Source organism: Poecilia reticulata, chromosome 12 (assembly GCF_904066995.2).
Source record: "Poecilia reticulata chromosome 12, P_reticulata-male-v2, whole genome shotgun sequence".
Taxonomy (NCBI): Eukaryota; Metazoa; Chordata; class Actinopteri; order Cyprinodontiformes; family Poeciliidae; genus Poecilia; species Poecilia reticulata.
The window spans coordinates 5,396,530-5,418,142 of record NC_088841.1 but is presented as its reverse complement, the minus strand read 5'-3'; the positions used below and the strand labels follow the sequence as shown (position 1 = coordinate 5,418,142).

Here is a 21,613-nt window from a genome sequence, read left to right as displayed (position 1 = left end):
AAACTATCTAGTCAAAGGCTCGTTTGTGATCCCAGTCCTTGGTTGAACATTTTAAAATACAACAAAACAGAAGCAATCAGTCCATACAAAAACATATGCTGACCATGACTAATGACAGAAGGTAAATGGCGATGCATAGAAATAACACATTATCCAGCTACAACAAAGTAGGTCGGTTTACATTGGTTTGCTTCACAAAAACCTCTGCAGACGTGCTATGTGTGACAAAGTGCTACCCTAATTTTTAAATAACCTCCAGCACTTCTGTTCCATTACGCCACAACTGTGCTTGGAAAAGGAGCTGCGTCAAACGTGAACAGGGCGTGGCTCCGCTCTGAAAGGAAGGCCTTCTGCCCCGCAGCGTTGACAAAGGGTAAGGTGACACTCTACAGCCAATGATTTACCCACAGCTCTGCCCTGACCGGTTGTTAAAACAGGAACCTGGCAGCGCTCTGTGGGACGGTGGAGCCCTGCAAAAGGTGTGGCGAGCGCAGTTCACTTGCCGATTCTCTTGACATGAATGACCATAAATGGAGTACAAAGGCCTTTTTTGTTGTTGTTTTGGGAAAGAAGAGAACGCTGAAGCCGTAAAATGTTCCAATTGTAACATTAAAAACAAGCAGCAGGAAGAAAAGCTGCAAAGAATCCCAGATCTCCTCCAGAGATCCTACAATGAAACTAGACACAAGTTTCTAAATGCAGAAGAAATTGAAACCAGAAAGATGACGACTTCCTAAGATCGTCTACAAAATGTGTCTCATCATGCCTTCTGACATTCCTCAACCCCGAGCTCACCATCCCTTGATCTTTGACCAGCGTTTAGGTGTGCTGCGGTGCTCTACGTTTCAACACAGCACATTCCAGAAATTCCAAGGGTTTTGAAAGATTAAGTGAACTAAGAAAAGGACGTCCGGATGACGACGAGCCCCGTGACTCACGCAGGACAACACAATGACGCAACGGGATGATGGAGTTTCACAGAAACCCTGTTTTTGCTGTTTATTTAAGAAAATATGTAACAATCAAAAGGTTAACCACAAAAGGTTTAAAATGAGTTTAAAAAAAGCAACAAGAAAATTGTAATGAAAAATGTGTAAAAAAAATATATGTATTTTTTTGTATATTTTCTAGTAATAAGACTGAATAATTGTAGCCATTTAATACATACAACATACATTTATTTCCAGTGTGGTATAAATAAAAAGATGCACCAACCGGCTATAAAATTGATAAATACAGAATTTTTTTTTGTATGTATATATCCATGAGATCTTTTGAAAATAGAAATGTCCACCTTTTCCAATCTATAAACTCATCAACCAACAGCAGGACTTTTTCAGAGAATGGATATAAATAACAGATTCAACAAATAAGTGTTAATAATCTTGTAATCTTTTCATTTCATGCTTGATTCAAAACCGACAGTAAAAAAAAACACACACACACACACACATTAGAATCGGCAGATCCGACCTCAAACATTGGAAATCTTTGTTGTCCAGGAAAATCCCACTTAATGCATCTCATGCCACAAACATCAGTCTTTTAACAGTTGACCTGCACATGTTTGCATCTATTTATTTAATATAACATTAAACATTTAATGATTCACAGTTTAACGCTGAGCAGCTCCTGATAAAGTCACACATCCCAAGCTGCAGTCCTATCAAGGTTCAGAGTTCATCTTTGGTCGGGTTCATGATGGACGACAACATCAGTGCAGAAGAGTGGAAGCACCCGCAGCATGGAACAGTCTGTGCTCTGTCGCTAGCAGGTGCTGCTCTCCGTGTTGGTCCTCCCTGACATGAACGACTGGTTCTTCTTGGAGTACCTCATGGAGCTGTACGCGGCCTTCTCCTGTTCCACGGTTCTGCTGCTGCGGCACAGCAGCGTGTTCTTCACGTGCTCCCTGAACTCGTCCGACACAAAGTAGTAGATGAAAGGGTCCAGGCAGCTGTTGAGGCTCGCCAGACACAGCGACGTGATGTAAAAGCCGTAGCCTCTGTCTTCCATTTCGGTTTTCACCAGGACATAGTGCACCACCAGCATTATGTTGCTGGGGACGAAGCAAATGAGGAAGGTCACCAGGACAACCAAAATCAACACGACGGCTTTTCTCCGTGTCTTTGTTGCATTGTTGTCGACCGTGTTGCTCCCCAGAGTTTTGAGCAGCAACGCGTACGCCACAATTATTACGATGCAAGGAATGAAGAATGAGACTGTTGCCATGAACATGAAGTAGAAGAAAGGGTACTTGATAGATTCATATAGATCTTTGCCATCTCGACCTATGATGATCACATCATGGCAGGTTGTCATGTTTATGCCCTTGATCTTAGTTGTGTGATCGTACAGGTACAGAGGAGTGGAGGTGATCCAAATGAAAACCCAGACAGCCACACAGACACTGATAGCGACTTTGTTGTTCTTCCTCTGCGAACTCAGCGGGTTTGCCACGACCCAGTACCGCTGCACGCTGAGGCAGGTGATGAAGAGCACCGAACAGTACATGTTCCCATAGAAGAAGCTCACCAGGACTTTGCACAGGGGCTCCCCGTAGAGCCAGTTGTTTCCGTTTACGTGGTAGGAAATTTTCAGAGGCATCCAGACAACGAACAGCAGGTCAGCTAAGGCAAGGTTGGCCATGTAGATGGAGGAAGGGTGCTTCTTCTTGGTCCTGAAGAGGAACACCCATATGGCCATCCCATTTGCAGTTAGCCCCACCACGAACACAACGGTGTAGATGATTGGGAAGAACACGGTGGTAAGCCCGCTCTGCAGTGTAGCTAATGCTACATCGTCAATAGTTGCTCCATCCTCAGTGTTTATTCCAATAAAACTTCGGCCTGAAATAGACAAAGATAAAAGACATGTTAGAGTAAAAGACGAATCATTTATGGTATACTACATTCCTCTGGTTACCCTCACTGGTTAGTGGTTTGCTTATGTCTGTTCAGTTCCAATCTCTTGACTTCAATTAATACTTATATTTTTTCATAGGCAGGCGAGAAGGTTTTGATGTTAATCCCTAAAAACATGACAATAAAGTAACTTTAGGAACAGAATTATTTTAGTGGTGGTAGGGGAAGGCTGAATGTCTTCCTTCAAACAGGACTTGTATGAAGTTCTCAGCCAAAATGACAAGAATACTTTTAAAAGATTACATATAAATGACTTTCCATTAATGTTTAACACATGACTGTAGTTGCAGCTCTGTAGCATGTTTAAACATAATATACTTCATTGTGTTTAATTAGGAAATATGAAACCCATAAACAGTTTGAGAGGGAAATTAAGCTCCGTCTCAGACAATACAGTCCATTATAGCGTTAGGTTACAGTCTAAGACGGTATTTCATAAAAGCATCAAACAAGTATGACTGGCTTCTACCGCACAAATACCTTGTACCATCGAAAAAGAATGGTGGTGATAGAGGCGTGATAAGGGCTGGTATTCCAGACATAGGACACTATGCACATTTCAGTGACTGTAAAAACAAGGAGGCGAGGTTTTCTGCAATCATATGTAAGGCAATCAGACTCTCAGCTGAAGCTTGAGAGAAACTGGGTCATGCAGAGGGACGTCAGACCCAAACACACCACAAAATAAAGAACAGAATTAAGGGTCACCAGTTTATCAGCACCGATTTTCTGAATTTTGGGAGATTGGTGATTGGCCGATACTTACATTTGAAGCCGATCTTATCTACCGATCTTTTCTAGACCAACAAACGTCTAAAACTCAACCACTGTCTGTTTTGCTCTGCCATGAGAGAAGTTTGACTGACAGAGCGGCTCACCAGGTCATTCCTGCACATTTACAGTTAACAATAGTCACATTTCAGACAAAAAAATAGTATTGGCCAACTCTGGAATCGGCAGGTTAGGCTTTTTAAATATCGGCAATCAGAAAACTGCAATCAGTGCACCCCTAAATCGAATCAATGGAAAGGTCGTAGGACAGTCTTTTGAGCAAATGCTGTAAATTTCCAACAAACTACCAGTAATGATGTTGAAATAAATCACCAAAATTTCTCAACAATTACGTGAGACACTTATTAGGTCACGCAGAGCAGCTGATGGCAGGGAGTATATCATTTGCTTTTCTACATACATTTTTCTTATATATTCACACATATCCATATATATCAATTGAAAGCTGTATGTTCTTTTACTTAAAACTGTAAAACTCTAAAACGACAAAAAAAAATTATTAATAAATAGTAGTTACTATGGTTATTTCCTTGCTTAGGCAGATTGTAGTTTCTTTGTAATTTACCAAATCAAAAATGTGAAAAATAAAATCCTACTAAGAGAATCTATATGAGGTCTAAACCTCTGAACATGATGTCCTAACATTTAAACATTAACATTATTACTGCAGCCTCTTTGCTCTTTGATCAGTAAAAGCCGTGCCTCCCGACCCTCCATGGCCATAAAACGTCGACTTATCACAAAGAAAACTGTGTTTGACTTACCTTGTGCATCAACAGCAAAAGCACAGCCGATAACCGACAGAAGCGACAATATCCACTTTGAATCCATGTCTGTGCGCTCAAGACTCGAAATTCTTCTTCTGGTCGTCTCTCACTTGATTTTTCCTCTTTAAAAAATGTCTGATAAGCTCTGGGCGGCTGGAGGACACACCCCGAGACTACCTGCCCGCAGTCCGTGCATGCGCATACGTCAGTTGACTAATGCACGCGGTAGTTTGGTTTCCCCCTTTGGTTTCCATGGCACTCAACTTGAACAATAAGAAACAGACAATTTAGATAAAAGCTTACGAATGCGGAAATACTTTGACACTGCAGTATGAAACATTTATTTTTAAGCGTGGAAAAATAAATATCTTGGTATAGATTAACCTTGGTTAAAAAATGGGATATATGTATAATACTAATAATAGTAGTAATAATAATAATAAATTAATTGCCGAAGTTCTAAATTTCACATGAACATGATCATGTTAATAATTGATAAATACACATAAAGTGTACGCAATTGTTAGTTGATTTACATTTCCAAACTCTTTCCATCTTTCATGTGTTGTTCATCCTGCCCAATACTAAACTGAGAAACAAAGCATTATGTAAAGCAATCAAGAAGAAGCAATAACCAGCTGGTTGGAAACGTGTTAACATTTTAAGCAACTTTTAGTTTAGTTCCGGTGTTATTTCTTCTTTGGTAGGAGTCAACCATGATGTTGACTCAGCAATATTTACCTTGTCTTTCAAAAAAAAAAAAAAATCCAAATGGTCTGTTTCAGATACATATATAAAAATGTTTTAATACACAGAAATAATCACAATAAACATAAAGCAAAATGTTTAAATTATGATTTTGTTCTCTGGTGGGGGAAAATCTATCCAAACCAACAAGCTTTTTATATTTTAAGATTGTGTGCAGCACTTTGGTTCTGTTGGTGTATAAAGTGCTTTATAAATAAAGTTGGTATGGTGAGATTTTCTACTGGTTCACATGCAGACAAACTTGCTCTCCGTCGCTTGCTCTGCCCATGCGCTTACTCCTCACCCTTTTTTCCCTCAGCTTGCTGCCACAGCCCCTCTATCAAATTGTTTGTTGGTCTTCCATTTGTTGTCGTCTTCATCTCATGTTTCTGTTTCTTTTTATTTTCCTATACATCTACCAGAGATTGTATGTTTATTTAAAAAAAAGGGGAAAAAAGTGGTGTTGTTATCAAGTCAAGCCATATAAGTTGTAGCACGCCCCAAAATGAAGGACGGCACTTGATGAATTTTAACTTAACTTTCAATAACGTTTACAACGTAAATTAGTACAATTCATTTGTAGGCAACATTTTGTCCACATACTAGACTGAATGTCAAGAATAAATACGAAATAATTTTTCTTGGCCTTTAAAGCTTTACGGTCTGCATAGAAAATGTTTAATTATTTACAGTATACTCAGCTGTGTTTTATTAAAGTTATGCAGCTAATGTTTATGAAATATACCTGAGAAATGTTCTCACTCCCACAACAGTTCTGATTAGATCCTCAAAAAAATTGTTGTGGTTGCAAAAGTTTGCAACTACAATTAAATATGTAGTGACACATCCACATTACCGGGAGCTGGAACCACATGGTGGTTTTTCTAAGGGATGACATTCTCGGACATTGTTTTTTAGGAAATCTAGGTGTGTCCTGATGCAGTTACACATTAGTCATTATGTGGAAACAGTGAAACCAGCAAGTTTTATGTTTCTGAAAAAACGTCTATTTAACAAAAAGCTACAAATGACAAAAAGACCAGCTCCTCTTTCATGAGAACACAACAGGCTCCCTGTGAAGTTATTGTTCAGATTGGGCTGATGAACTATTGAAAGTGTCCTGACTTTGAAAACCCACATGGACAGGCTGCAACACAGATTTTATTCTCTGGTATTTTGACCATATTTTAAGTTTTGTTTTGTACAGGCGAAGCATCGTATGAAATTGACTTTTTTATTTTATTTTAACACGTCGATCGCTGAGGGTTTTGAATCGATCTCAGCATGAGGTGACAAACTGAACGGCGCCAGGACGCTGAGAGCAGCACGTCCTCCTCTGGGTCCTTATCAAAATGTTCATAACTTTATTAAAGAACAACAACAACAACAACAACAAAAATCAACGTGTTCAAATTAATGATTCATCAACAATAATAATCTCAGTGATTATTGTTTCAACAAGGCGTTTCGGTTCCATAACGAGCAGAGCAGGAGTTTAAAATGAACTAATCAACCACCGCTGTGTTCATGAGAGGCTTATTAAAAATCGCAAAATAAATATCAAACCTGAAAACCTGATATCGTAACGGACTGAACGTTTTTAACATAACCTCTGGTCGGCTTGTGGAGCGCAGGAGGTTGCCATGGCAACGGGTGTGCTTAAATGATAGAGAGAGACGGAGAGTAAAAAGGTGCGAGTGGTTTAGAGTTGATCACCTGTTCAGGTTGTTTTACCTTTGTTTGTCTTTGTCACAGCCGTTGTGATTTCTGAGCATTCAACAAAAAACAAACTTTTACTAATTACCTCATTCTTTGTGACAATATGTCTTTTACAACAAACATCAAACACGGAAAATACGTTTCATTCAGTATTTAACAAACAAATGGCTTCTACCACGATAATTATGTGAAATTAAATTAATTGTCTAATATAAAAATTAGTTTGCTGCTGTCGGGTTCAGAGTCTGAGAGGCTTTTCCTTTATCAAACAATTTTGTTTTTTGCCTCTTAGTGGAAATATTGATGTTGATGAGATTTTCTACAAAATAATAAAATTTTTCAACCTTTATAGCTCCACTGTTGAAAAGTCCAACATCTGGTTTGAGGTGATTCCTCTGGAACCCGTTGGAGGAAAAATATCCCAACTTCAGAAGATGAGCTTTAACCTAACAGAGCTCTGTGGTTCCTCCTGTCAGTATGAGAGTCGGGGTGAGGAGGCGCCATGTTAGGAAGATGAAGTGGAAGCTGCAGGATCTTCAGAACAAACAGGTCATGATGCTGGGCTACTGATTATCCCTCTGTGTGGACACACGATCAATAGAAACAGATTAAAATGTAAAATGAATTATTATATGCCAGACATGGAAAACTGGGATGCACTCCATGCCATGATGTTCAAGATTTAGGTCTTATGGCATCTCAAGGTGTTAACATTACAGCCAGTGGGCTGAGGGGGAAATACAGCTTTATTTTGTAGCAAATCAAGAGATACCCAGTTTATATAGGGTTAGGATTATATATAGGGTTTTATGTGTTTTTTTGTTTTGTTTTTATATTATATTTATATTTATATATTTGTCATTTTTTTATAGATGTTGGATATATATTTAATCTTTTGTTTACATATTTATTTTTTATTTCTTATGTCGGTTTTGGTCCTCCATATGTGTCTAATTGTAGAATCAATCCATCCATCCGTCCGTCCGTCCGTACGTACGTACGTGCGTGCGTGCGTGCGTGCGTGCGTGCGTGCGTGCGTGCATGCATACATACATACATACATACATACATACATACATACATACATACATACATACATACATACATACATACATACATACATACATACATAAAGAGAGAGAGTCTCCCTCTGCTTCCCAGTACTAACCTCAGTGCTCTTTGACCCCTGCACCGGCGCCGTCCCCTGGACCCGCCTCCAGCGTCCACCTCTGCCAATGGAGATTTCAGACTGTGGCAGGAAGCCGGAGCGCCCGGAGAGAAACCTGCAAACAGGAAACCTGTCAAATCTTTTTACCTTTTGTCCTCTGGTGTCTGATCAATTCTTCTCGTAAATGTAAATGAAACCGTTGTTGGACATGTCTTCACTGCAGTCGCTGTCTGCAGTGAAGACATACTCATTGTCTGCCTTCACTGTTCCTTCTCCCTTCATTAAATAACAGTAGACGTATGTCAGCTTTGGATCCACACAGATGACGGAGGACAGGTGGTACGTCTCCGTCCCACATTCTGCAGGCACATCGATGGTCTGAGTGGCTTTGGTTTGGTGCTTCCTGGTCAACCTGTGCAGAAAAAATACCAGGACCTTGTTATCGGTCAGGCAATGAGTTTTCTGCCAGGGTGACCCGCAGCCTGAACAACGGCGTTTGCACGCCAAATCCAACCAGTATTCAAGCAGTATAGATATACTGGTTGAAAATAACACTGGTGGAAGGGCAATCATGACGCCGTCGTTCAGGAGCCTGAGGGAAGTGGCTCCACAGTTAGAGCACAAGTCGTTGTCATACAACTCTCTATCTGTGTCACCGCCAAACGAATCCAACCAGACCAGCACAGACTCCAGCAAACTTTTGATGTCATAGTCCTTTCCCACGTCCGACGGCAGCTTCTTCTCCCTCAGCTCCATCAGAACTGGGGAAAGGTCTTGTTGACTAAAATGCTTGCCGGGCTGACGGACAGCTGAGAGGAGGAGACTCCCAAAGCAGGGGATGGACGATGCCTCCAGAAAAATCCTTTCCTTAGCGAGACACCGCTTGGTTTAGGATGCTCTGGAACGCAGCGTTCACCCAGCTGTTCTGGAGCTCATCGGAGAACTTGAAGAAGTTCTCCTCTGCTTGTCTTGGTCCTGCAGATGTCCTCCCTACATCTAGCAGATCCAAGCCAACGCTATCTTCTGAGTTAGCTCCAGGAGAACAGGAAACCTCGACATCAACGGAAATCTTTACATTCAGAGATGGTTTTACAGACAAATGTTCAACACTGTCAAAGGATCCTGTGAAAGTGGCCTTCAGAGGACTCTCCTGCAAGGATGGGACCAGTGAAACCAAAGCTTTGGCTGTCATTTCAGCCACAGCTTCGGCTGCAAGGTCAGCTCCTGACAAATCTTCACCAGATGGGTTAGATTTTTCTGCGACTGCAGTCTCACCCTCACACTGTACCATCATCTCAGAACAAACCTCCCCAGCCGGGTCAGTTTGTCCAGAGACAGTACCATCATCCTCTGTACTGTCTCGTACAGAGGACGAGATGGAGTCCGAGGTCCCAACATCCAACGCCTTTTCAGAACAATCCTCCCCAGCCGGGTCGGTTTGTTCTTTGGAAGTGGATGGAAATCCTTTCCAAAACAGATCGTCCTCTTCATCCTGATCGTATCCTTCATTGGAATCCTTCCCTGGGAAGAAACGATCGCACACTTTCTTCATCCCAGTCGTCACGGCATATCCGATGCCCCAACCAACCGGGAATATCAGGGGAACAAGCGCCGTCGCAAAACTGAACATTGTTGCTATAAACAAATCTGAAACTCCTGTCTGGATCCTGACTGATGCTTAGAGATTCCAATATTCAAGCATTAGAACTTCTTTGATCTACTGTGATGTGAATAATGTCATCTATGACCTCATCAGTGAGCTCACTAGACTTCTGGTGCAACGCCTTGCTTCTGATCGTTGCTATGGAAATGATCAGATCAGATCTGCATGACTCAAGCTGACATAAATACTTAAATAAAACATTATACGTTTTATTTATTTAACATGAAGAGATGAATAGATTTGTATATGATTTAATTTTTGCTTTTGTGGTTTTCCATACCTGCTGTGGTATAAATGTTCTGAAGCCTTTGATCCACTATTATTTTTAATTACTATTAATCCATTAGGATTATTCATGTATTAATCATTGCACAGTGCTAGGAACAGTCTGTGACTTATTATATTTATTTTTATTAATTTTCGCAGACAATTTAATGCTGTGACTATTTTACCAAACATAAGAAACAAAAGCGTGTGTGTGAGCGCAAGTAAACTGCTTGCTACCTTTCTGCGCACGATAGTGGATATATATATATATATATATATATTTTTTTTTTTAGTCATAGTACCCCCAAAAATTTAAAACTACTTTCACCTCTGGATACAGTATAACACTCAAAGTTCTGACACAGTACTGAAGTGGTGTAGGACCAACCCTGAACTGAGAACAAATGGTAAACATGTGTGTTATGAAAATAAGGAACAACTACAGTTTGACCTTTCCAACAGTCTGCCATACAATACACTCTCAGCTACACATGCATTTTTAAAGGTCTTTTTTAGTTCCACATGCAGCAGCTTAATATTTGATTAATCTTACTGCATTCTTCTTGGTAACATTTTTAAAAGCTTTTAAATGACATTCTTTTCATGTGAGAAATGTTTTTGGGTGTTTGTTTCACCCAACGCTTGAATATTAACTGGATTGCATTACAAGACAAAAACCAGAAACCCTTAAAAAGAGTAAAAATTGAACACATAGATCATAATTTTTCCTTGACCAAAATTGGCCTTAAAAAAGGACTAGGTTTAAAATGATTAAAATGTATAATGTGTATTGTACAAGTGACAAACAAAGCAAGGGTAAATAAAGGTGTTGGAGGTATCAGGAGTGTTCAATGTAGGTTGAAGATGCATCCAGCAAATATAAACTTTTTTTTAATTGCTAAACAAAAAAAATAGCATTCTAACTCTGAGGGAAGCTTCTTGATAAAAGTACTAGTATTTTTGAATTCAACTGAAAAATACAAAGTTTTCCCCATTTATCTCTAACCTGAGTTTTACTAAACTGATGCATGTACAGACCAAACAAAATGGGAGTTTCAGCTTTTGAATTCATTTGATTTACAAAGATTTCTCAGTGCTCGTCTTCAGTCAGAGCCAACTAAGACAGAACTGGCTGATTTTGATCAGTGATTGATTAAATGACTGGCAAATCCCCAATTTAAACCATCTACATACTCAGCGTGTAACCATGTTCTTTGATCCGAATTCAAATCAGTTGATTCAGGTAAAAATTTACAATGTAAATGAAACAGGTTTTTCCATGCAGGAAGCAGGAAGAGCTGAACTAATAGTTGGGCCAATGACTCAACTTTTCTCCTTGCAACATGAAAACATGAAAGGTTGCAAACTATCTTGGGAGGTTTAGCAGAGATGTAGCTTAAACTATTGTGTTTATCATTTTCTTTTGACTAAATTCTGTAAACTGAAAAGGATTTGCTTGAACATTGTGATTCTAAATTTTTTTTCCCCTTTTGGTTTGACAAAGGCTAATATGCATGGTTATACAAATATATATATATAAAAAAGTCAACTATTAAGGTAGTTTTACATAATTTAATAGGCATCATTAACAAATTGATTTACAGTCCTGTGGCACACAAAAAAGGCTACATTCACGTATCTAAAACCACAACAAGTATATTCTATGTGATCAATGTAACTGGTCAAAAATGGCAATAAAATGAGGCATATATATAAAATATGTAAAACAAAATTAAATAAAATAACTGTACAAATTATTTTTTCAAAAACAAATATTGACCATGCAAAAAAAGCTCTAGAAAATCATAGACCATTTTCTCATAGACCATAGAGATGGAGCATTTCTAGAGATGGAGCATTTCCAAATGCTCCATCTCAAGATCTATTTTTTCTCAAACCTGAGTTTAACCCTCCCGTAGTCTTAAGGGAAAGGGTCCAGTTGACCCCGCACACTCTTCACCCTGTGAGCGATCTGATGGGGGTCGCACTGACCCAACCTGCGTCTTTACACCCCTCCCGCTTCCCAACCTTGATGTCCTACAAGCTCCTTCAGAGCGTCGTGCTAAGACCACAGGAGGGTTAGTAACGACACCGCCATTAGCAATCGCTGCTCTGTGTGTTTCGCGTACTACTGGTGGTGTACGAGCCGCTCTTCTTGGAGAACTTCAGCGCGCTGAAGGAGACCTTTTTCCTCTCAACTGACCTCTGACTCCTGCACAGAAACGTGTTCTTCACGTGCTCCCTGAAGTCCTCAGAGATGAAGTAGTAAATAAAAGGGTCCACGCAGCTGTTCAGGCTCGCTAGGCATAGGGTGGTGATGTAAAACCCGTACCCGTTGTTCACAACCTCTCCCAGCAGGAGGATGTAGTGCGCCAGCAGCATGATGTTACTGGGGGTGAAGCAGACGATAAACATGACCAGGACGGTGATAATCAAGACCACGGCCTTGCGGCGCTTCTTGGCAATGGTAGGGTCCCCCATGCTGTCCTGGAGAGCCCTGAGCATGAAGACGTACGACATTATGCACACAACTGTGGGGACGACATATCCCACCGTTCCCATTGTCAAGAAGTATCCAGCCGCAGTCTTCTTTTGGCTTGGCTTGGTGACGTCATGGCAGGTCCGGATGCACATGTTTGGTATGTTTACTTCTTGATCGTAGAGGTAGAGAGGAATGGTGATGAGCCACACCAGCACCCAGATCGCTACAGAAACAGAAACTGCTAAAACGTTGCTCCTTTGATGCTGGGACATTGGGTAGACTATAGCCCAGTAACGTTGGACACTAATGCAGGCGATGAAGGCCATGGAGCAGTACATGTTGCCATAGAAGAACCCCACCAGAACTTTGCACAGCCCGTCTCCATACTTCCAGTCGTTGCCGTTGAGGTGGTAGTCTATTTTTAAAGGGATCCAAATGACAAAAAGCAGATCAGCAAGAGCCAGGTTGGCCATGTAAATGGATGACGGGTGCCTTTTCTTGGTCCTGAAGAGGAAAACCCATAGAGCTAAGGCGTTGGTGGGAAACCCAACGAGAAACACGAAGATATAGACGGCTGGGAGGAAGGCAGTTGTGAGAGGACTTTCCAGGACTGCTTGGGCTTCAGAGCCAAGAAATACGCCATTAGCTGTTTCTCCCCCAGTCAAGCCCTTGGTACTTCCTGTGAATTCAAAGCATGAAAGGATAAGCAAATGAACAACAGGCTTTCTTTTTAGAACTTTCTAAAAGTACTTGTAAAACATTAACTTTTTGGTATTCAACGCATAATAATAACCATAAATGTCAGTGTACTTCAATGGGATTTCATGAGATAAACCCAACATAAAGTAGTGCATAACCATGACCTGAAAAAGATACAGTGCTCTAAAAAGTATTTGTTTTCTCATTTTTTAATTAATTTATTTACACTATATTTTTTCAGATCATGAACCAAGTTTTAAGATTGGATAAAAATAGCTTGAGTAAATAATGACCTCATCCACTAAGGGAGAAACTGTATCCAAAACAACCTGGACATCTGGGGAAAAATAATTGTGCCCTAAATTGGTGGGAAATTTAGGGCACAATTGAATAAATGTGTTTATATTTTGGTTGTGCCTGCATTGACAATATCTTCATTGAGAAATTGTGGCCCATGGTCCTTTGCAGAAATGTCTATAATTCAGCCATGCTGGTGGATTTTCAAGCATAAAAGGTTATACCAAAGTTTCTGAGTTGAAATTAAATCCACGCTTTGTTAGACACCTTCAAAACCTTTGGATCATTATCCGGTTGGTGTAAAAATCAAAGCAGGATTGTTCTAAGGGTTCTGTATTGATAGCTCACTGCAGGTTCAGGTGTTAAGGAAGCAAAGCAGACCCAGACCATCACATCACTACCACCCTGTTTTACTGTCAGAGTGATGGTCTGTTGGTTAGTTTTAGGTCAGAAGTGCCATGGCACACACTTCCCAAACATTTCCATTTTTGTCTCATTAGTCCACGGGACTTTTTCTCAAAAGGGGTCATCAAGATGTTTAGTAGCAAATTTGAGGTGAACCTTTGTGGTCTTCTTGGTCAGCGCTTGGTTCTGGTTTATGAAATTTCTCATTACTGCCAAGTCTCTCTGTTAAACACTGACATTAAGGAGTCGATGTCTGTAGAGCTGTAACTGTTGTTCTGGGCTCTTGTGACCTCCTGGTTATAGTCGATATGATCGATCAGGGACTCTTGGAAAGGCTCACCAGTACTGCATGTTTTTTTTAACTATGGTTGATTGGTGTCTTATGGTATTGGTACCATACAACACTGTTTTTCCAATTGCTTTTAGATTATGTGATGCTTTTAGAGATCTGACTAAAAGACTGGAAAAACTGAACATCCTGACCGGCTTCCAAAAACATTCCATCTCTGAAAGTGAAGAAAAGAGACTTGCGGTTTGTACAGAGGTCAACCTTCCAGGAGGACAGACTAAGCTTCAGCAAAAATAGTTGACTTTGAAACACATCAATATGCTAAAAAGGCCTAGTCAAAGACCAGACCTTTAATCTATTGAGAAGTAAGGGGAAATAAAACTCCTACATCCAATTCGACTGCAATTGAGACATTTTGGACAGAAGTATGGGACAAAATGTCTCCCTCTATATGCAAATCTGGCCAAGAGACACCGCAAATGTACACAACCTAATGGCTGAATACAAAAACAAACACCTAGTATTAACCTTACACTTTACAACTATCCACTACTTTTGTGTAGTCAAACACTAAAACTCCACATGAAATACAATACAATACAATAAATTTCGTGGTTGCGGAGACGGTCTGTTGGGTGTAAGCACGTACTGAGTAACCTAACGGTATGAGACACCTGTTTATGTACTGGGGTTCCACACAGACATGTTATTGAGGTAATAACAGTAAGAAAAGGCACAAAAAAAGATTAAACTTTACCTTGTGTCAACGCACACGTCTCCATGACCGTAAGTTCAGGTGACAAACGCGCAGGTTAAAAATGAGAGAGCGGGCGCGGTCTGCGTCGACACCGTTTGTTTCGTCTCTACAGGTTGCAAGACCAAACTTCCGCAACACCTGGATGATGTCACTATAGGTCACGTGACTATGCAAAGCCACCAACCTTCCCCCAACCACTCCAAGACGGTAACTGACCTGGTGATTATGAGAAGATTTCTTGTAAAAACGTGTCGCCTGCTTCCCAGGAACGCGGGGTTGTGGTGTGGGCGATATCTAACACAAGGAGTTCCTTGAACTGGCTTACTGTGTTCACACATAGAGGTTGTCAGGGTATACAAGTCAGTACAATGACTCTTTTAATCTGACTGATTGATGCAATCAGCGACTATCAGCCATAATTTCTCTTTTTAAATTATTGGCCTGTATGCGAACATCTCATGGACAAACTCAATGTTTTAGTTATGTACTTCTTAGGGAGGAAAAAAGCTAGAAGAAAGCGACTTTGCTTCACCAAAGGAGAATAGTATATCAGCCGAATTAAAAATGCTTATAAGATTCTGAGTTTTTTTCCCCTCCTTTCGACTATTTCAGCTAGGCTATCTTTGACTCTGCATAAAGGACATTTTAATAAGATTTCTGACAAAGAATTTCAGGAAAAGTTCATTACTGTCTTGAGACATTTAAGCAATAACTACCTGTAGCTAAAGTGTCTCTTCTTTGGCATTGCTATATAACGTTGAGGATGATATTTTTCTTAATAAACGGTAAAACAGCACCACCTATCGGTGTAGATGAGTAAGAACAATTTTGACACTTTCAGTCGAGCAGTTTTGAGGTACGCATGCGTCACCTTTAGCGACATGTTTTACACTTACTGGCTTTTATTTGTAGCCAATTCTGTTGATGTTCATCATAATACTCAAATTTTATTTTATTTGAATGTCTTTTTGATGACGCAATTAATGTGTAGAGTATCATTAGAGAAATTAAATTTATTTTAAAAGGACATTCTTACAATTCAACAGGGCTAATTGCGCCCACAGGCCTTATATTTTAATTTTACCAATATCATGTAAAATGTTCTCGCACACCGAATGTCACGTTTTCATTAGTTGTAATCCATATTCAATTAAGACGTACAGAAATAAATGCAACAAATTACTTTGTGGAAATAATTTTCATTTCATGAACAAAGTTACTACAATAATTCCCTTTTCAGTATCAACCAAACTTTTGTTAAATATAACGTGACCCATTTTGTTAAAAAAAACAAAATATGTAAAGTTCTCTGCAACTTATTTATTTGTCCAGCAGGTGGCAGCATTAAACTACTTTCCTAGTAAGTGGAACCTCTGGTTAATTCACAATTTGATTAATAGAAGTCAAAACATCAAAGTTGAGTCTCAAATATTTATTAAGAGACAAACATATTTAAAAAATACAAAAATATTGTACATTTTGAAAAGATATAGCTAAAAGCTTACATATACAAAAAACAAAGCACTAAATGTAAAAACCTTTTCAAAAGCTGAAGGAATAGCTAATAACATTCAGTGTGCAAATGTAAATATAGAGCAAAAGGTGAAGCATACTGTTTTACACTCAGTTTTATGCCAGATCTAACTTCACATCTGTGCGCGTAGGTTTGTCCTCCTGACAAAAAAAAAAGAACGATTTCTAGTGTTTCTACTAGAGCAAGATGTTTGGTAACCTTCCATTTTTATGTAAATCTCAACAGAAACATCCAAAGTAAGTGCTCAGTTTATGTAGTAGCCTTAACTTTACAGCTTTGTGTTTCTGCACTTAAAAATACTAACCAATGCCCAGTGCCACAGTGATCAGACCAACAGTTTCTTGTACTGGCTGTTCAGGTTTGCTTCTAATGAGTCCGTTTTGCTCACTGATGAAGACATTGTGGAGCATTCGGTGCGGCTGGACTTCAGAATGGGTCTGGTGCTGGATCTGTACGAGTCAGACGACGAATTGGTGAGACTACCCTTCTTCGACGATATACACAGCATGTCGGACAGCTGTCTCTGGCACTGGGAAGAGCCGAAGTAGTAGAGGAGGGGATCCAGGAGGCAGTTCAGACTGCCCAAACACAAAAACATCAAGTAGAGCTCGTAGGAGCTGTCGGTGGCCTTGCTGGCAATGTTGGATACCCCAAACAGCAAGTAGTGTACCAGCAGTAAGCAGTTGGTGGGCATGAAGCACAGCACAAAAATCACTAGGACCGTCAAGATCATCACCACTGCTCTTGTTTTTTTGCGTGATTTTCCTTGAAGCCCGCGTACTTCACTGCTCAGCGTCCAGATAACTTTGGTGTAGGACCCCACCGTGACAAGACAAGGCAAAACGAACAGGGAGAAACAGATGGCAATGAAATATATCTTCAACCACGAAGTCTCGGTATAGAGTTGGACATCGTGGCAGGTGGTGATGTTTAGCCCTTTGAGGTAAAATGTCTGGTCGAAGACGACAAGAGGAACGGAGGCGGCGAAGGACAGGACCCACATGGTCGCACAGGCTTTGACGGTGTTCTCCGTCTTCCTCCAAGCCAGGGAGTCAATGGGGTACACAACCGCAAGGAACCGGTCCACGCTGATGCAGGTAATGAGTAGGACGGAGCAGTACATGTTCCAGTAGAAGCTGGCGGTGACCACTCGGCACAGGAACCTGCCGAATATCCAGTCGTTACCCATGAAGTGGTAAGAGATCTTGAAGGGGAGCAAGAGGCCAAAGAGCAGGTCAGCGGAGGCCAGGTTCAGCATGTAGATTGCTGCTGGCTTCTTTGGCTGGATGCCCTTAAAGAAGGCCACGATGGCAGCGAGGTTGATGGGAACGCTGATGCAGCACACAAAGGTGTAGAACGAAGGCATGAGTAGCGTGGAAATGGGGCTCGTCAGGAACTGACGTGCCTCTTCAGAGAGGGATCTGTTTAATGTTTTATTCCGTCCTGTTTGGTTTGAAGGAACCCATTGTTGATCTTCATCAAAGTACTCTATTGGTTCATCTATGCCTGCTTGTCCAATGACAAAGGTCCGTAGATTAGTGCCTGGCGAAAAAAAAAAGAAAAAAAGAAGCAAATCAGGACCCAGATCGCTATAAACTGAAATATTTACTATTCAAAGCATTAATTCAGAGAAATACAAAGTCATTATGAAGGGCACAAGGAAAACTAACTGACAACACCTGAAATAGATCTGATCATTTCATGGTATAAAAAAGGCTGGATGTTTTATATGAACTGTCAATTTGTGTTTTGTACCTGCTTTGGCAATTGATGATTTAAGAGTAGTCATCTGTAATATCTATCAGTAGGGGATCAGTTCAGAGTTATTGGATTGGGAAACAAATGTCCCAAACAGACAAAAACCAGAATAAAGTAGAATATATTCTATATAATTTTCAGAAAACATTGAAACCTTAAAATCAGGCATTTCAATATGACTATTTATCTTGATTATTTTTTAAAGACATTAACCTGAAATAGTAAACACATCCTATTTGGTAACACTTTATTTGAAGGGGGGTGAATAAGACTGACATGACACTGTCATAAACATGACATAACACATGTCGTGAACATGAAAAAGCCTTCATGAATATTTATGACTGTTGTCATAAAGCGTCATTTGGTAAATTATGACACTTTTAATACAAAGTTGACATTCAAAATGTCTGTTATGACAACTTGACATTAACCAAGAAATCATTAATGATAGAAATTTGTTATAAAAGTATTACTGATTGCACTTTAAAAATTAGGTAACTTTATGTTATTAAAGGTAAAGTTTAAACAGTAATGATTTATTGGTTAATGTCAAGTTGTCATAACAAAGACATTTTGAATGTCAACTTTGTATTAAATGTGTCATAATTTACCAAATGACGCTTTACAACAACAGTATAAATATTCATGAAGGCTTATTCATGTTCATGACATGTGTTATGTCATGTTTATGAAAGTGTCATGACAGTCTTATTCACCCCTCCTCCCCCTTCAAATAAAGTGTTACATTTTATTTTAATAAAACAAAAGTATTTATATATTGTTACAAGAATGGTTGGTTGACATGATTAATGCAGAAGTACAGAGGAGCACAAATAAAATCCTGGGTACAAAATGACTGAATAAATAATGTTAACAGATTGGCCTGATTGTCAAACCATGAACTTGTGTTCATTCTAGGACTATAGAAAATGTGAAATTTCTAAGCAAATAAACATGGCGGTCCCTCATGAGCAGTCATCTACAAAATGGTTCAAGACTCACTCACGTGGCTCTTTGGCCCTTTCACACTGGCACTTCATAAATTTGGTTAAAAATGACAAAGAACCAACTAATTTTTCCAACATATAATAAAAATCCAGTTTCTCGTGGAATGCCCACATTAAATTTTCAGGACAGAATGAACCAAAAAGTGCAGGTAATATTGTTTTATGTCAATTTTTCTTGTCATTTGTTTGAAAACCTAATTTTTTTTTACATTGAATTTTTGACAAATAGCATAACATAGAAGATAATCTATTCGTGAAGATGAAAAGATCACTTCGGATTGTAAAAGTTGCAGGTGATTTAGGGCTACATTCAACCTTGGACCGGCCCTGTACCAACTTTCTAACACACACAAAAAAAAAGAAAAAACAAGAGAGAAAAAAATAAAAATGCAGAAAAAAACATAATCACTCAGAAGTAGTCTTTAATTTACCATTCATGCTTCAATTTTGGGAGAACGAATACTACAAACTTTAAAATTGTAACCTTAAAATTAACCACCCCTTTATTTAATGTCAACTCATATTTTTTCCCGTCAAACATGGAGATGCGAAAAAATGTCGAAGAAGCCCCTGGTTTCTTCCTACTTTGTTTTCTAAGACCAGCTCATTAGTGTGCGAAAGCCACACCAGTTACGTTTTTTAAAAAAACAAAAGCAAGTTATTTTGACGCATGATTCATTTCAGACGGATAAAACTCAAACGTTTTCTCACCGTTTATTTTGGAAGAACCATCAGCAGTGGTAGCAGAAAACAAGCAAACCAGCACAAAAACCAAAGACCTTAGATCCCCTGAAAACATCATGTTGGTGAAATCCTGGCTCCAAATCGCAACGAAGACGGCTCCAGACGTTCTGCGTCTCTCTCCCACGTTCCTCTGCAGTTTATCAGACTCCCGAAGACTTAATGCTTCCGCCCAAATTTAGTCCCAACTGTGTCCCTCCCCCCGTGTCCGGTACTTCACTCTAATTCCTTTCTCCTGATGTCACCTTTCCTGTCACATAATAACAGCCCAACCATGAGGACCCCATTACAAAGACCAACCATGTAAATAAATAAATAGATAAATAGATAAATAATACCACATTTCTCTTTAATATTCTGTCGAAGACGTTCCACATTGCGTCGCATTACAGCCAAACTCCAACGTGCCTTATTTTAATTTTAAGCGTATACTATCACGTTACTAAAATTCAAAATAGGAAATTGCCAAATCAAGTTCAGTACTAATTTTATTATTTTAAATTATATGAAATCAACTTTCAATGAATTTTCATGGCTAACAAAATAAATAAATAAATACATAATAAAAACTGCATATCATAGACCCCATAGTTTCAGAAAAATCGTACATATTTGTAAGAGACAGAAATGTACCTAGGGTTGCCACACATCCCGTAAAATACGGAACCGTCCCGTATTTGGCTGTTAAATTTAGGGACTGTTAAATATATAGGGACTGTTCCCTTGGTAACCCAAGTCGAAGCCCCCCCCCCACCCGCTTATGAGAGGACGACGCGCATTAGTGGGCGTCCCTTATTTTGATTTCTGAAAGGTGGCAAATGTACCCCTTCACTTCCGGTCACTTCCGTTGTATCAAGAACGTCAATCTCCAGGCTTTGAATAGGAGTCCTGCAAGTTTTAGACGTCCTACAGCAGTCAGTCGTAACTCTTGTCAGAAGGATAGCATTAAAGAAAAGCTTTACTTTAATGGCGTATGATTAGAATGTGAAAGAAGGAAAGAGTTATGAACTTTACCAGACATACTATGAAAAAAGTGTGACTCATTGTCCGGAAAATATGTTAAATGTTTTTTAATCTTTATTTTTGCTTGTGGTGACTAAATTGGACCAGAGTAGAGATCAGTCCAAACAGAAGGACTTTTATTTAATATATATAATCTGAGGTTCATGTAGCCTCGGAGCGAAAAGTGTAATTGTAGTCTGACTAACGTGTACGTTTATTTTCCTTTTGATAAAAGTAAAACCAGCTGGAGATTTTCAGAGAATGAAAGATGGGAGACTTTGTTCTATAAACAGAACTTTATCTCCATGTCGTTTACGAGATAAGTCGTGGTTTGTCCCTGTAGACGTTTCAGGGCTTCCTCTGTTTGTAGCAGACAGCTGATCATATCAGGAGGAATCGTTAGATACGCAGCAGAAAAGAATTACCACTTTGAGATGCTTTTTTATTTTTTTTATTATTATTTATATGAGTCGTCTAATCTAGTTTTCTGTCTGAATTATATCTAGGAACATATTGCTAATTTACGACGAGGATGGAGGATCAAAAACAAAATGTTCAGTACACTTACCGTTTATAAAAAGTTTTTTCAAGGCAT

General features: G+C 39.4%; 3 protein-coding genes across 3 annotated transcripts; all 3 read right to left on the bottom strand.

The window, feature by feature from the left end:
• Positions 1 to 1,562: 1,562 nt before the first annotated feature.
• LOC103473291 (proteinase-activated receptor 2) lies at positions 1,563 to 4,722 on the bottom strand. Its single transcript, XM_008423399.3, has 2 exons — positions 4,478 to 4,722; positions 1,563 to 2,846 (listed from the first exon to the last, which is right to left on the bottom strand). Exons 1-2 carry the CDS (start codon positions 4,542 to 4,544, stop codon positions 1,768 to 1,770), a joined length of 1,146 nt encoding a protein of 381 aa, XP_008421621.1. The 5' UTR covers positions 4,545 to 4,722; the 3' UTR covers positions 1,563 to 1,767.
• Positions 4,723 to 11,602: 6,880 nt separating this feature from the next.
• On the bottom strand, positions 11,603 to 15,163 carry LOC108166772 (proteinase-activated receptor 2-like). Its single transcript, XM_017307786.2, has 2 exons — positions 14,974 to 15,163; positions 11,603 to 13,205 (listed from the first exon to the last, which is right to left on the bottom strand). The coding sequence occupies exons 1-2, from the start codon at positions 14,996 to 14,998 to the stop codon at positions 12,142 to 12,144; spliced, it is 1,089 nt and encodes a 362-aa protein (XP_017163275.1). The 5' UTR covers positions 14,999 to 15,163; the 3' UTR covers positions 11,603 to 12,141.
• Positions 15,164 to 16,390: 1,227 nt separating this feature from the next.
• Positions 16,391 to 20,195, bottom strand: LOC103473499 (proteinase-activated receptor 1-like). The gene is made up of 2 exons (XM_017307695.2): positions 19,987 to 20,195; positions 16,391 to 18,049 (listed from the first exon to the last, which is right to left on the bottom strand). The coding sequence occupies exons 1-2, from the start codon at positions 20,075 to 20,077 to the stop codon at positions 16,833 to 16,835; spliced, it is 1,308 nt and encodes a 435-aa protein (XP_017163184.2). The 5' UTR covers positions 20,078 to 20,195; the 3' UTR covers positions 16,391 to 16,832.
• Between the last annotated feature and the right edge of the window lie 1,418 nt (positions 20,196 to 21,613).